Raw genomic sequence first — 15044 nt, 5'->3', positions numbered from 1 at the left:
CAATCACATTTTAATCAGTCTTTCTCATTAAAATCAGATTTTTGTTTTTAATATATTTGAATAGGTTATAGTTATAGTAATGACTTATTGAACAGTATATATAAACTATTTATTGAAAGGTTTATTGAATATCTTTTTTAATATATTTTTGTTAGTTATTCCACAACAACTGCATTATAGGCCTTTCACAGACAAACATTCTGGCTGTTTTGATGTGATATTCCATTTAGCAGTATGTTAAAGCAATTCAATAAAACAAATTCCTGAATATGTTTGTTTTATTATAGCTTCGCCTTCTGCTCTTATTTTTTTCCTTCAAATTACAGTATCAGTAGCAGCCGTGACATTACAACGCGCGCACTTGCAACTCGACGCGCACGCGCAGCATCACGCGCTTCCAGTAGGAACGCACGCGAGAGACGGGATACATTAAATGCAATGATGGCGACAGCAGCAGAGGAGATCTCAGAAAACACTGTGACACCAGTGTCTTTCAAAAGCGCAAGGAAAAACCAGGATAGACCCTGGAAACTGAGCTTTATTTATCTGCAGTGCTGTGAGTATCAGGGGAGAGAGAGATCGATGTGTGATAGCAACGCAGAGGTCTAAAATACCCACCCCGCACTATATCACTGAATTGAACATTTAACACCATATTGCATAACGGACAGAGCACGTTACATCTTTATATCTCTCCTGATTTGCCGCCTTCATGTCCAGTTCAGAGATACAATACCATGACGTCATTCTCCTCCGCTGAATGCTCCGCTAACGTGCACCTCACACGCATGCATGCATGGGAGAAGCTTTTTTCTTCTTCTAGTTGTTTCTCTTGACAGGAGTTGTTATTTGATCTTTTCCGGTGTTCTTTTTATACGTTATGGCTTTGTTTATTGTCAAAGTGTAAGTTGAGAAATTTAACCGTTTCTTTAAATTCGTCATAGGCTTGCTTAAATGTCAACCAGCATCTGAGTGGATTTATGTTGAGACATTTAAAAATATAATTTAAAAGAGTAGTTTATCCGAAATGACAATTCTGTCATCATTTACTCACCCTTGTGTTGTTCCAAACCCCTGTGATTTGGTTTCTTCCACAGAACCGTAAAGGAGAAACAGCTGTAAACAGATCAGTGAGTCAGTGAGTTGAACTTAAAGGTCCCCTGAAATGCTTTGAAACATGCAGCGTTACGCTATGTGTTGACGTCATTTTAACTGAAACAGGAAGACAGGGCGGGACATATCAAGCAGCCCCGCCCCTTTTTAAAATAGCCAATAGCTTTCGTTTATATCACAGCTTTGGCTAGAGCCGTCTAGAGCCGTTGAGCTCCGTAAAGCCGCATTTGACAGGGTATGCCAGCACAATCTCATCCATATTGCTATAAAATATAGCATTATGTATAGAATTCAAATAGCTCCGATATATTTTGTGGTCTGCGCCGACTCGCGCATATGTGATCCGCTCCGTGCTATCATGTCTCTGGACCGGAGCAAAGTGTGTGTGTGGTGCGGTGGTTAGCGTGACACAGCGCGAAACCAGACTTCTTTTTTTCCTCAATGGAAAGCATATTTACACTGTTTGAATCGTTCCCTGTCCCCTATATAGTGCACTACGTGCCATTCACTGTACAGAAAATACTAATTCTGTGGACAAGTGACCGATTTCAGCCGCGACTTCAGCGTCTATTTTATAGTGTAGGGGGTGGGCGCTTCGGATTCTAGAGAGCATTTGATTGGACAGAAAGTTTGATGAGAAGCTGAAGTACGATGTGACGTCAAAAAAATCGTTGAGCCGTTTTGGCGGAAGTGACAAACTGAAAGCTTGCACTTAACTCTAATAAGGGTAGAATGCTTATATCTTCTAAATGCGAATTTTGTCACTATTTTGGAGCACACTACCTTATAGATAACCTTAAGACTAACGTATTGATACTAACACCCAAAAAACTTCATGGGGACTTTAAGAACTGGATCAGTTCTGTTCGTTAACGAATAATTCAGATCGGTTTCATGTACTGTCTCGTCCGAGTTAGTTGAAAAGAATAATGTTCAAGAAAATACTATTTCTGTCTTTCTACCTCAAAATTTCACGTTTAATTAAACCTGTTCCCTTTCAGTCGGTCACTACGAGTCACGTCGTGACCGACGAAATAACCATTTCTCCTGCACTTGAGTCCTCGCTTCATCTCCCCGCACGCACCGTGACAATATGGTCATGCAGAATATGTGCTTTATAAGTAGGCCTACTACTAACCAGCTAATATGTTAAGGCATGCTAATAAGCAACTTAATAGTGAGAATTGGTCCCTGTACCACCGCTGAGCGGCCGGGTCGCCGGCTCGGCTTCTCAGCGAAAACCTGGTATGCATTGCACCTGCTGCCTTATTATACTCACGCTGTGATCAGCGGCAGCTGGATGCAATAATTGCATGCCAATGTGCATTGGCTCATTTAGTTTACACTCGAAGTAGATTGGTCTATCGAAGCGATATCCCAATTCGTCGGTCACGACGTGACGTCTCCGTTCCCTCCTTCAGGGAACGAGGGTTACCATACATAAGAGACGTTTTCTCGTCGTTTCTTTGTAAATATTTGTGAAATGTAATAGCAGTGTTATTGTCTCTCATAAATGCACCAAGGAAAACTAGGGTGGATATTAAGATTTAGTAGTGAATGACAGTATGAAAGTTCAATCAATACTGTATATGGACAATAAAAATAGAGAGTATTATGATGTTCAAAATTCGGTTAAAATGACAAAGTTCAATAAGTAAAGTATATATTCTTAGATTGGGACATACATGTTTAATAATACATTATTTCTCATGAATAAAATATGAACAGATAAATGTGAAACATGTTTATGTAGGGAAAATGTATACCGTATAAGGTCACACTTTATTTCAAGGTCTAATTCTCGCTATTAACAAACCATTAGCTACGACTTTTGCCTCAGTAAACTCCTAATTTGTTGCTTATTAATAGTTAGTATAAGGTAGTTGTTAAGTTCAGGTATTGGGTAGGATTAGGGATGATATGTTAAGGCATGCTAATAAGCAACTTAATAGTGAGAATTGGTCCCTATACTAAAGTGTTACCGGAGATATCGTAAGATATATATTACCGAATCAGGAGATTCAGACAATTGTGCATGAGGACCACGTTTATGTTGCTTGTTGATTGTAATTTTCAGAACTTAACGGCACCTGGTATCTGTTTACTTTCATTGAAAGAAAAAGCAGAGTTAATATTCTGCTAAACATCTTCCCTTGGGTTCAGCACGAATCAACTAATGTTATTCCTTTAAATGGCAATAGAAAGCACCCCTGCTTTATGTTTCTGGTTACAGCTGCACGTGCTGTGGTGTTGTTTTAGTAGAAAGCCTGCAGATGTTGTTATTGGCAGAGTAGCTGCATGTATGTGACAGCTGCGTAAACCTTTTAGGCCTATTTTATGTGTAAACTGCTTGGTTTTGTTGCTCGATCCGGCCATCAAGCAGAAGCGTGTATATACTGACAGCTCCTGTTGTTTGTACAGCATCAGGCATAATTTTCATTGTGTCTTCAATTTTTCTCCTGTTTTATATCCCTAAGTGGATTTTAGCAAGCCGATAACACAATTACTGTCTGCATTGTGATTTCCAGAAATTAGGTTTATAGTGCAAGTACATAAAAATTCAACAACCATCCATTAATCAGACCTAATATGAGAGACCTGCAGGAAAACGCGTTCCGCAGCGAAACTTGCGTGATGTTGAAATTAAACAGCTGCGCGAGGATGTTTCTTCACTTGGCTGATTGCCAGAGCGACTGATATCGGCGTCATTAAAATGCCATCATAGTTACTTTGCTACTTCTGTACTTACTTATTGTCATCCATCATCTTGACTGTGAGTGTGGGCGTAATTCAAATCCGCAAATAGCTGCCCCATAATTCTGCCTGCGAAGATTGTATACAGTATTTCAGGCATTCTGTCAATTAATCAAATCTGCCCATTTACCAGCTTTACCGAGACTTGTTCTTTCTGTTATTTGCTATAGCTTACGGCATTGACGAACCTCTTTCATCTCTCAAATTTCATTTCCTGGCGTGTCATATTATTACACAAACTCATATCTCTGAGCTGAGAGTTTATTTAGGGGCCTGATGATATGGCCACGCTGCTTTTACAGATAACAAAAGTTGTTGTTTTTTTCTGGTATTTTTAGACATGAAATGCTAATATCACTCTTTGCCGACGAGAATACCTGGTTTGTTGTACTTTGAGGCAGATAAAAAGCCTTCAAGGATAATTTTTCCATTTTAACAATAAGTGTTTATTCCCTGATGATATTCGTGCATCTGTAACTAATCCTGCCCAAACATTTACACTGTAATTGGAAAATCAAATGCTATCTGTAGTGTCAGCAAAGTCAATTTGAACTTTTCAGTCTGGCTTCTCATTCGTGACTGCCGCTGTTATTTCTCTGTGAGAGGCTAATCAGAAGCATCTTATTAATATGCATCAAAGAGCCGTGGCGTAATTTCTGTAATTAGGCCAGAGGAGAAGTGTTTATGCTTAGGTTTTTTTTCACTCTCTCTCTTCTATGCAGCACAGTTCTTCTTGTATTGCTTCTCTCATTTTACTGTACAGCTGCTCTTCAATCCTTACCTGCACACATGTAAATCTTGACTGCCACCTCGGGTTAGAGCTGAAAGAGTTGAGCTGTGTTAAGACAAGGTGACATTGTGATGGTTTGATAGGGAGGATCTTTTATTTGATCAAAGTTTTTATACTGATAGTATTAATATCCCTCTCTCTCTTGTATGTTTGTTGGGCTAATTTGATTATGGTTTCAGACAGCAATAAGAGTGGACTATTCTCAGCTTCATTTAACTTATTTTGGCATTGTTGACAAATTTTGCCAGAAATGTTCCTTTTTTATTTTTTATTGTGCATTCAAAACAGCCCCTGAACTGAAATAATAGCTCCTAACATCCAAATTAAAATAAAACACTACTGTAAATGGATCAAAAGTGACAGTAAAGCCATTTATAATGTTACAAAATAATTTCAAATAAATGCTTTTTTAAAATTTTCTATTCATCAGAGAATCCTGAAATAAAGGTGTCATGGTTTTCCACAGACATATTAAGCGGGCACAACTGTTTTCTAACATTGATAATAATAAGAAATGTTTTAATGCATCAAATCAACATATTAGAATGATTTCTGAAGGATCATGTGACACTGAAGACTGAAGTAATGATGCTGAAAATCCAGCTTTGTATCAGTACAATTTAAAATAGAAAACATTTTAAAATGTAATAATAGTTCACAATATTGCTGTTTATACTGTAGTTTTAATCAAATCATAGTTCATCATTATTGTCAAAATACACAAAACCAAATGAATAATAGGTTAGATCAATCATAGGAAAATTCAGTTGTTTTTTTTTAACTGATGAACTGTCCCTCGTTTTCATTTATAGTTATGTGGTCAACTTAGATCAAGAGGTATCATTTATGTACATGTGTTCATCCAGTGCACAAATCAGCTTCCCTGTTACCACAGATGATGTGAATTATGAATACATGAAATACATTCATTAATTCTGTTCTGTTATATTAAACATTTAAACACATGTTGTCTCTCCACAGATTTTTTAACAATTGCTACAATACTGGGGACCGGGATCCTGGGTATGTAAAATCTTAGTGTGCAATTAAAAATATACCAAATAGCATTATGCTGATTTATCTAATTTAGTCCTTGTTATTTTTTGCACAGCATATAAGACAGATGCTCACTGATCCACAGCAGTTAAGAAAAGACTGCAGAAGGTCTTATTTTCTTTAATTAACTATTGGAATGGAAAAGGAAGGAATAAAATCCATGCATGAGAACATTAACGGGCAAAATGGAGTTAAACATAATTTCTCAATGGGTTTTCAGCAAGACTATATTCTGTTTTGTTAATGATATACCCAGGCTTTATGGTCTGAACAGTAGCAGGTATATATTTATAAGACACCACAATTACATGGTGCATTGAATTTAACTGTTCTGTTTCAGTGAGATTTAATAGTTGTTAAAAAAAGACATTTCTCTTTTGATTTCCTCCTATCTGAGTTAAATCGTTTTAAAGTGTTCTTCTAGCCATAATAAAATTACCACCATCAAATGATTCAGTCTAGAGATAATATCTGATATGAGTGGCTGAATATGTGAATATGTTTGCTTTAATATAAGGCCATGCAGATATATTCAGTATACATCAGATTCTGTCGTGACATAATCATCAGATAAGGTGTTTTTTTTTGTTTTGTTTTTTTTGTAGGACTGCCTGTAACTATCGCTCGGGCAGGTCTGGTGCCTTTCTTGATATCCTTCCTTGTAGGCTTTCTAGTGCAGGTAAGACATTTTTCTTTTTCTTTTTCTTTTTTTTCGTTGTTGTATTTATTCTGACATTGTTTTGGATTCTTAGCTCCATTTCAAACGACTTTAACGTTTCAAAACTGACATGGTTTTTCAAAACTGCTGCTTCTTTTGGTAATTATGAGGTGGCTTCTTTTTCTATTCATATTTTCATCTTCTTCTTTTATTGAACCATTTTCTGACATTTGATGGAGTTGATTTTGACTTCACAGTATCTACAGTTCTAAAGCAGATCTTGCGTTTTGATAATAACATGACATTGCGACTAACATTTGTCTTGTTTGACATTTAAGAGAGACTTATTGTAAAAAAAAATGTCTGAATCTTCCAGCTTTGAAAAACTTACTTATGCTGCTGTCTTTGATTCTTTTCCAAATTCATTTCCTCTTTTAGAACTTTTGTACTATTGCAGCACAAAAAAATTAGGTAGCAGTTTTATTTTAACAACAAAATCTTCAACAATTTACACTGACCGCAAACCATCAGCCACAGAACTCGACAGGATGTTCAGCAGATTTCCACAGATTTAAAAATTAAAAATAAAAAAATCATAAAAACCTACACAAATGCATATAAATTTAAATGAAACAGTCAGCTTTTAAGGGCACACCGGCATCTTGATGGTCTTTAAACTGCCATTTTTTTCAAACGAACATATTTTCTGGATTTTCTTGCAAAATTAGAAAACATTGCGTCTGCAATAACTTATTTAGAATAAATGTTGATTCATTCTCTTTTAGGCTCTGCTCATTTACCTGTTTGTAGATTTGCTTCAACGATGCCGTTTAGCCCAACTTGAGGCACTGAAGGTAAAAAAATGACACTACCGTTCAAAGGTTTGGGTACAGTAACATTTTATTTTTCTATCACAGGAATACATTTTATTTTACAATATATTAACAAAGAAAACAGTTATTTTGAATTGTAATAATATTTTTAAATATTACTGTTTTACTGTATTTTGATCATTAATGAAAAATAAATGCAGTGAGCATATGTGACTTCCAAAAATATATTTTAAAAAAATCTCTCCCAACCCCTGAACAAAATTATACAAGTGTAATTGCATTCACAAATGAGGCAAATGCACAATAGCTCGTTTAGTAGTAGAATGATAATGTCAAATCAGTTCATTGTGTTGATGAAGATAATGTATTCTGGTGTCCTGTGCCAGACTGCAGAAACTGAGAGGATCTTAATGGAAGAAGTCGGTTCTGCAGAACCTCCGACACAAAATGCAGAAGAGGAAGAAGATGGGGAGGAAGTGGAAGAGGCAGGTATGACACATTATAAAAAGTTACTGAATGAAGCATCCGACTCTATGACTCTATTTATTTATTGTTTGTTTTCATTTTATGTTATTTTAATATTTTTTTATTTTTTTTTCCTAAATATGCCGGTTAATCATGTTTGAAGAAGATTGTTGACTGAAAAGTTTTTAATGAAGATTTGCATGCTTTGCCAGTTCATAGGGTTTTGCTAGTCTTTTCATTTTCAGTGCAATTGAAATGAGAAGAATATTTTAGGATCTAATATCCTGCAATGCAGCTTTGACTCCTAAGTCTTTGGAATACTTATTATCCACAAGAGATATGATCCTCAAAGCCAATATTTTGATATGAAATACACTGTTAAAAAAAGTGTCTGCTGAACTGCTATCATAATTATTTTTTTTTTTTTTAACTAAATGTCTTGACTGAATTTACAAGGGTAACAATCAGCTAACGGATCATTTTGAGTATAGTACCAAACACACAAACAGAGGTTACTAAATGTGACAAGAAAATCAGCAACATTGTAAATAGAATGGAATAGAAATGGTTAAACAAGGCAACTATAATTTTTCATGTCCCATGCTAGGAAGAGGGAAAATGGAACCACAGAACCATGCTTTCTCGATAGTAAGTACATCAAATGCTGTTTTATTTGTTGATTTTATTTTTAGAATTATTACATGGTCTACTCGTATTTAGATAACCTTAAAGTTTTTAATAAAGACTTGATCCTTGGATTTATATATCTCTGTGATTTCCCATCTCTGTAGGTATTACTTTACCATTGTTGTTTAGAGGCCAAGGCTCAGTGGTAAATTTGGCGCTGGCACTCATTTAAAGTAAACATATTTGTATTTGCCTTCATTCTTGCTGTTTTCCCCGCTGTTTAACTGGTTAGGCGGGAGGTGGTAGGCCACGTAAAACAGTAGGAAGTATAGCAGGAAACAGATGGCAGCTGTATTGTTTCTTTGCTAAAAGGACTACAGGGACTGTTAACGGAACCAGATCGGGGAGTAACGCAGAGGCGACGCTGAAACGCTTCAGTATTGGCGCTAACTAATCAGGGCTCATCTTGGCCCACGCAACAGAGACATTAAGTATTTTTGACATGAGATGGAGGGAATGGACAGCTAATGAAGATGAATGAGGCAAAGAGAGGGGGCCGCCCTGTCAGCGGGGATGATGGGCGAGAAAAGAAGCCTTCCTGTGAACGTCAGTGGGAATCACAGCCATCTGACACAGACACACAAATTGTCACTGACCCACATGGTATTGAAGTAAAAAAACGGTAACTTACTGTAAATATCCTGAACTTGGTTTAAGCTGCGTATCCTCATTATTATCAAGTTTTATACAACAGTTCTTTCTGGTCCTTAAATCTGATTGGCTGAGAGGAGTGCAATATTCTAGTGATAACAGAGCTATAACTGTTTCACCATTTGTATCTCTCCGTTTGCGGTATTTCTCACAGCGAGTGTCATGGAGGATGCCCAGACCACTATAATTTTATAAATAATATAAATAATAGTTTTTGTATAACAAAATGTAGTTTTAAAGAGTTTTTTAGGTGAGAATGTACTTGTTTAGACTTAAAATTATCAGTTTATTAATAAAGATAACGTCTATTTGAACATTTGCTTCAGCGTTTTCGGAGATATAAGCTCCAGGGCGTCAGCGGACGTTTAGCGCTCATGAACTCGCTGAGGTAAAGCAGCCTTACCTCGGCCAGATCTTCTGGAATTTGTCACTGGCTCTGATGTCTCTATAGTGGTTAAACATGAGATATAATTTGTTTTGGGTAAATCTAATGGGCAGTCTTTGGTCTCGTTAATCTATTATTTGTTCCAGAGCAAATAGTTTTGGCTGAGGGCAAAATATCATCACGTTCCATTTTATATAATTTTAATGCTGTATATCAGAGCGCTGCCTTTGTACTTTTGACTGAATTGCCTAGCAACTTTTATGATGGCTGTTGTTGTTTATTAAATGTTATTATTCAATAATAATATTTTATATAAATAATAGAAGTATTTAATAATAGTATTTAGTATTGGGAAACTGTGTGTGTTTGTGATGGTGATTAGTTACTTTATTCTGCCATTAGATGGTGACAAGAGACTTGATTAGTGAGTCAACATTAAAGACTTTTATATTGAAAGAGACTGAAGCAGAGTTGTAAACAAGGAAGTTATTTTTGCTTTCAACAACAGCTTGTAAGAGCAACCAACAAGTGCACTGAGCAGCACTGTCATTGTAAATCGCCCTTATGAAAGGACAGTACGACAAAGAGCCTATCGCTTTCCTCAGTGGATATTCTATTCTATTCTATTATTTATGCTGAATATGAGATTGAGTTGAAGAATGAATGCTGTATCAGATTAAGGTAATCTCACTCGCTTAGTCTATCTCTCTCTCATAATACAATGCATAATACAGTGAGCTTTTAATAATTACACCATAAATAATATTTACACCATAAATAATTAAAGTCTACTGTGTTTCAGAGTCAACATATGACTTTTTGGCTAGGGGTAAAGCGAGGAAAAGTACATGTTTAGATGAACAAGGCGATATAATGGAATGCACTCGTGGAGGTAGGAAAAGTTATTTATATTGTTTTTTAAGATTTACGATAGTCGTCTGTTTCTGTCAATGGTATTTTTTAATTTTAAATGTAAAAATCTATCCATCTGTCGGTCTGTCTGTGTTTGTGTGTGTGTGTGTGTGAAATATAACATATAGCAAAATGTGCAGTGTTGGGGTGCCTCCAGGACCAGGGTTGGGAACCACTGTAGTATAACATTGCAGTTGTATCACATGATATCAACTTTATCATGTGTTGGTATCGTCTAAATTGTCTATCATCATGGTAGAAGTTGCCTAAAAAGTCATTTTTTAGAATCTGCTGATGAAACTAGCAGGAGTATTAATAATCATTTTAAAATTAGATTATTAAATAAAATGTAACCTGACAATGCAACCTACTAAATGTAAGCAGTAATTCTTATTTAAAAAGGTACATTTGTGTTTATAGTGTATGATAAATGCTGTAGAACAATCAAGAATTAATAAAAACTGTTGTAAACCATATTGAATGAAAACTTTTTAGAAGCTTCTCAAGCCATTTAATGTTTTGTCTGTATTCTTAAATTAAGTATTGCATTAAATTGAATGCAACTGCATGTGTGAGAATAGTTTTTACAAACAATTTACAGAGAAGTTTGTTCGCTTATGTTTCATTAACGTGGCCCAAGGTTTGTAAAGTTGAAACACAGCTAAACATTGCCTATCCTATGCAGTGAATGGGTGCCGTGCAGATAATGGCTTTACTGCACACCCATTGTTCATTTGCACCCCTGTGAAATTAGGAACAACAATGCATTCTTTGTGGGAAAAGTTTGACTTTGCGTTCTGCAATATTCCTTTCCATCTTTTTGCACTGTTAACTCATAGTTAAATGCTTTGTCTGTGATATCTTCCAAACAGCCACTTGCTTCGAGGTGATGAAAATTCCCTTTAGACTTCTTGTGGTTTTCTTTAAAGAGAAGCAGACCTCGATTATAGCACTTCATTTGTTTGTGCTGAACCGCTTTCAAATCAGCAGTTAAATAGAGTTTGACGCAGTGTGCGAAATTAACTGGAGGAATACCATTTAAAATGAATTGGTTGCTTGGAATATTTCTCACTATGCTTAATGAATGACTTCAAATATAAGGCAGTCAGCGTTCCATCAAGGAAATCTTTTAGGAAAGATAAGCATTTTACACAAGTCAGCGAGACTGTGCCAATTTGTTGTGTACTTTATTCAAAATGCAGACAGCTGAACCAACAGAAACACTTTGCTTCTTTATTTCACTCTATAAGTCTGAACCTTGCAGTGCTTCTTCATTGGTGGGTCACAGGTTTGTTCAGCAGGGAAAAAATTATGATAAATGCAAATAATAAAACACAGCTGACCTGTGCATATTAGATATGTTCAAGTCTTTTGTTGTTGATGTCAAAAGTCCAATCAAACTGTACAGTATTTTGACAGAAACACGTAAGCCATTTGACAATAGGATTAATTCAAATGCAATATTTGGCCCAGGGATTGTCCCATGTGTTAATCTGGTAAAGCACACCATTTATGTATTTACAAAATAAATAATATTCCATTGACATGTCAATAATTTTGCATGTTTACCCTGTGCATCATATTAATATTTTGTATGTTTTATAAAAGTATTGTTTATTGAATTGAACAAAGTAAAACTTATAAAGCGGTGCATTTTCTTGTAAAATTGTACACCAATAATTGTTTTCTTCAAAAATAATAATAATAATATTTTTTTATATACACTGCCATTCTAAAGTCTAGGATCAGTAAGGTTTTTAATGTTTTTTAATGAAGTCTCTTATGCTCATCAAGGCTGTATTTATTTGATCAAAAATACAGAAAAAAACTGTAATATTGTAAAATATTATTGCAATTTCTAGTATTGGTTTTCTATTTTAATATACTTTAAAATATAATTTATTTCTATGATGCAGCTCTGAAATTTTGTCAGCCATTACTCCAGTTTTCAGTGTCACATGATCCTTCAGAAATCATTCTATTATGCTGATTATTATCAATGTTGAAACTGTTGTGCTGCTTAATTTTTTAAGTAATACTTTTTTCTTTGATTCTTTGATGAAAAAAGTTAAAAAAAGAACAGCATTTATTAAAAATAAAGTATAAAAGTATAAATAAATAAATAAAAACTTATTTTAAATTGCAATAATAGTTAACAAAATTAATTTTTTTTTCTGTATTTTTGATCAAATAGATAAAGCCTTGAGCATAAGGGGAAAATAAAAATAAAATATATATATATATATACATATATATATATATGTGTGTGTGTGTGTGTGTGTGTGTGTGTGTGTGTGAACAGAAACAATTTTCATTGTGAAATTGCTTATACATTTCACAATTTAATTACGAAGAAACAACAGATAACATATTGAATTGAATGAAGCAGAATTTTTTACTTTTTGCTACTCAGTATGTAAGAAGGAGTTTGCATCTGTCATTTGGTGTTAGATTGTCAGATACTGGTAAGGTCTGGCAAGTCAGAGTGAGTTTTTAGAGAGAAAGACTTGCTCATATCCCAGCAAATCCCCCATAGGCCCACACTGAGCCCAGCGGTATATTCTTTTATCACACGATCAAGGTGCCTTTCATGGTCATCTGTGCTATTATACTCATAAAATGCTTGAAATTAATAACCTATCTGTGTTAATGCACTTTTAAATAAAGCATTAATGCTAAAAATTTGCTTTATTACTGCAGGCTGGGCGTGCAGAGCACTATTTTCTCCTAGAGCCCTGCTTAATTTATATGCCAGGTTGACAGTGTCATCAGATAGGTTTCGCAATGCCCTAGCATTCTATGATTCAATTAGGCTTTCATGCTTGGGCTGCACGGTGGGCTTGCTGGCGTTTGATAAGAAGCCCATTAAAAAGATAGATGTCTCTGAGCATAGAAATGCACTGTAAATGATTCCCCATCACTATCTGCTTAGTGCTGAATATGAGACTGTGTGTTCCAGAAAACACGATAGAGAGCCAATATGCATTCATCATAGAGGAAATTTAACAGTAACATTTCAGACAATTTTCTGCATGCCCTGCCAGACATACAGGGTTAGTTTGGTGTGATCAGCTGTGCGACTGGCTTTCATTTTTGCAAATTGGATTGATCTTTAGTAGCATAAATGAGGTGATGTGGCTCAGATTTAAAAAGAAAACATGAAAATAGTAGCTTAGAATTCCACAACACAATTTCATCATGAAATCTCAATGCTAGTCTATATTTATTTTTTATGCTGTACCTGCAAGTAATCTTAATATTATCATATTAGATATCTGCATTGAGCAAATTAAAATATATTACCTGTTGATCCTCTGCAGTGAATGGGTACCGTCAGAATGAGAGTCCAAACAGCTGATAAAAATAAAAATAAAAAATCACAATAATCCTGCATGTTTGTAAGAAACAAATACACCATTAAGATGTTTTTTAACATTAAACCATCACTGATTGGCTGTCAATATTTGTCCATAATTCATAATAACTCTTCCTTCAAATAAAACATTTTCATTCAGTTTATATGAGTGGTTTACATACATGACACTTCTCACTTTGTTCTTCCACTTTTTTGTTTCTTATTGATTGGCACACCACCACTAAGGTCTCATTGTTATGTTGGCTGCTTTGTGTGCATTGCTTTTTCTCATACATAACAGTCTGCAAAAGAATGTTGGGCTTTTTTGTCTTCATACAAAGGTGTACAAGGTCTTGCTTTTTATCGCAATGTTGCTTGGTTACCTTTTGGCTATCATTGTTGTCATGAATTGGTTTTATTATTGCATTGATCCTGCCTTGTATGCCTAAATGGCTCAACAACTGTGATGGATTCTAAGCAATAGCAAACTGTAGCTGGTTTGAGAGCGTGCTCAGCAAAGACTAAAGACACAGGGCCTGGCTACACTTGTGTGCTGACAAACAGACTGTGTCCAAAAGCAAAATGTAGTGGTAATTTGTTTGAGCACTCCCACTGGTCTCTTTATTGCAGTCGCCACTCATTTCATCCACGTATCAGCTAGTACGCAGTAGAGCTGGGTCATATAGTTAATATTCACAGCATATTTACAGTGATTTTGCTGATAAATATAAAATATCATAGTAATTTCAGTGTGCCATTGTTTTTGCAAATACATTATTGTCTTGTGAGAATTAGAGCGTTATGACAAATACTGTATCTTTAAAGTTCTTTAAAGTTCAGTTAGTTTAAACTCTCTTTAGTTATTTATTTAAAATGTATTTTGTTTATATATATTAAAACATTAAATTTACTATATTATATGACTGGTTTATATACATGATCATATCAAATGTATTTATTTAAATAGTTTACATTTTGCTTTTCTAAAACTTGTTAAAATTATAGGACAAATCTATATATTTTAAAGATTAAAAAAAAAATAGATTTTATGTTTTTATATTGCAGCACTGGTTCATCAGCAGCCACTTTTTCTATGTCCATTTGAACTGCTAAGATGTCTGCTTTAAATGCATCTTACAGAAACAGCCGTTTAGTCCACAGTGCTATTTATGGTCATATGATCCTGACCACTGGACCTCTTGGAAAAGCTCCCTCTAAGAATCTCTTTACGGAAAAGCCACCTAGACAAGGAGAGCTTTGCTGATGATCTGTAAGATTTATCACACAGTGTTATATTCCACAGAAAGCGTCAACAACTCTGATGTGAAGTATATCAAGTTACAAAGCTCTTTTTTTTTTTTAGCCAGACAAACTTTTTTTCTCTC

The 15044-nt window shown here is 35.0% G+C and overlaps 1 protein-coding gene across 1 annotated transcript in view; it reads left to right on the top strand.

The window, feature by feature from the left end:
• Nucleotides 1–394: 394 nt before the first annotated feature.
• LOC107753790 (uncharacterized) overlaps nt 395–15044 on the top strand; it is a 96948-nt gene continuing 82298 nt past the window's right edge. The window contains exons 1-5 of the mRNA XM_016570022.1: nt 395–556; nt 5639–5680; nt 6319–6392; nt 7157–7225; nt 7591–7693. Of these exons, the coding sequence (XP_016425508.1) occupies nt 439–556; nt 5639–5680; nt 6319–6392; nt 7157–7225; nt 7591–7693 (406 nt within the window). The 5' untranslated portion in view covers nt 395–438. The remainder of the gene's footprint in view (nt 557–5638; nt 5681–6318; nt 6393–7156; nt 7226–7590; nt 7694–15044) is intronic.

Source organism: Sinocyclocheilus rhinocerous, unplaced genomic scaffold (assembly GCF_001515625.1).
Source record: "Sinocyclocheilus rhinocerous isolate Xijiao unplaced genomic scaffold, SAMN03320098_v1.1 scaffold711, whole genome shotgun sequence".
Taxonomy (NCBI): domain Eukaryota; kingdom Metazoa; phylum Chordata; class Actinopteri; order Cypriniformes; family Cyprinidae; genus Sinocyclocheilus; species Sinocyclocheilus rhinocerous.
Note: the sequence above shows the minus strand (reverse complement) of the source record. Positions and strands in the feature narration are given on the sequence as shown.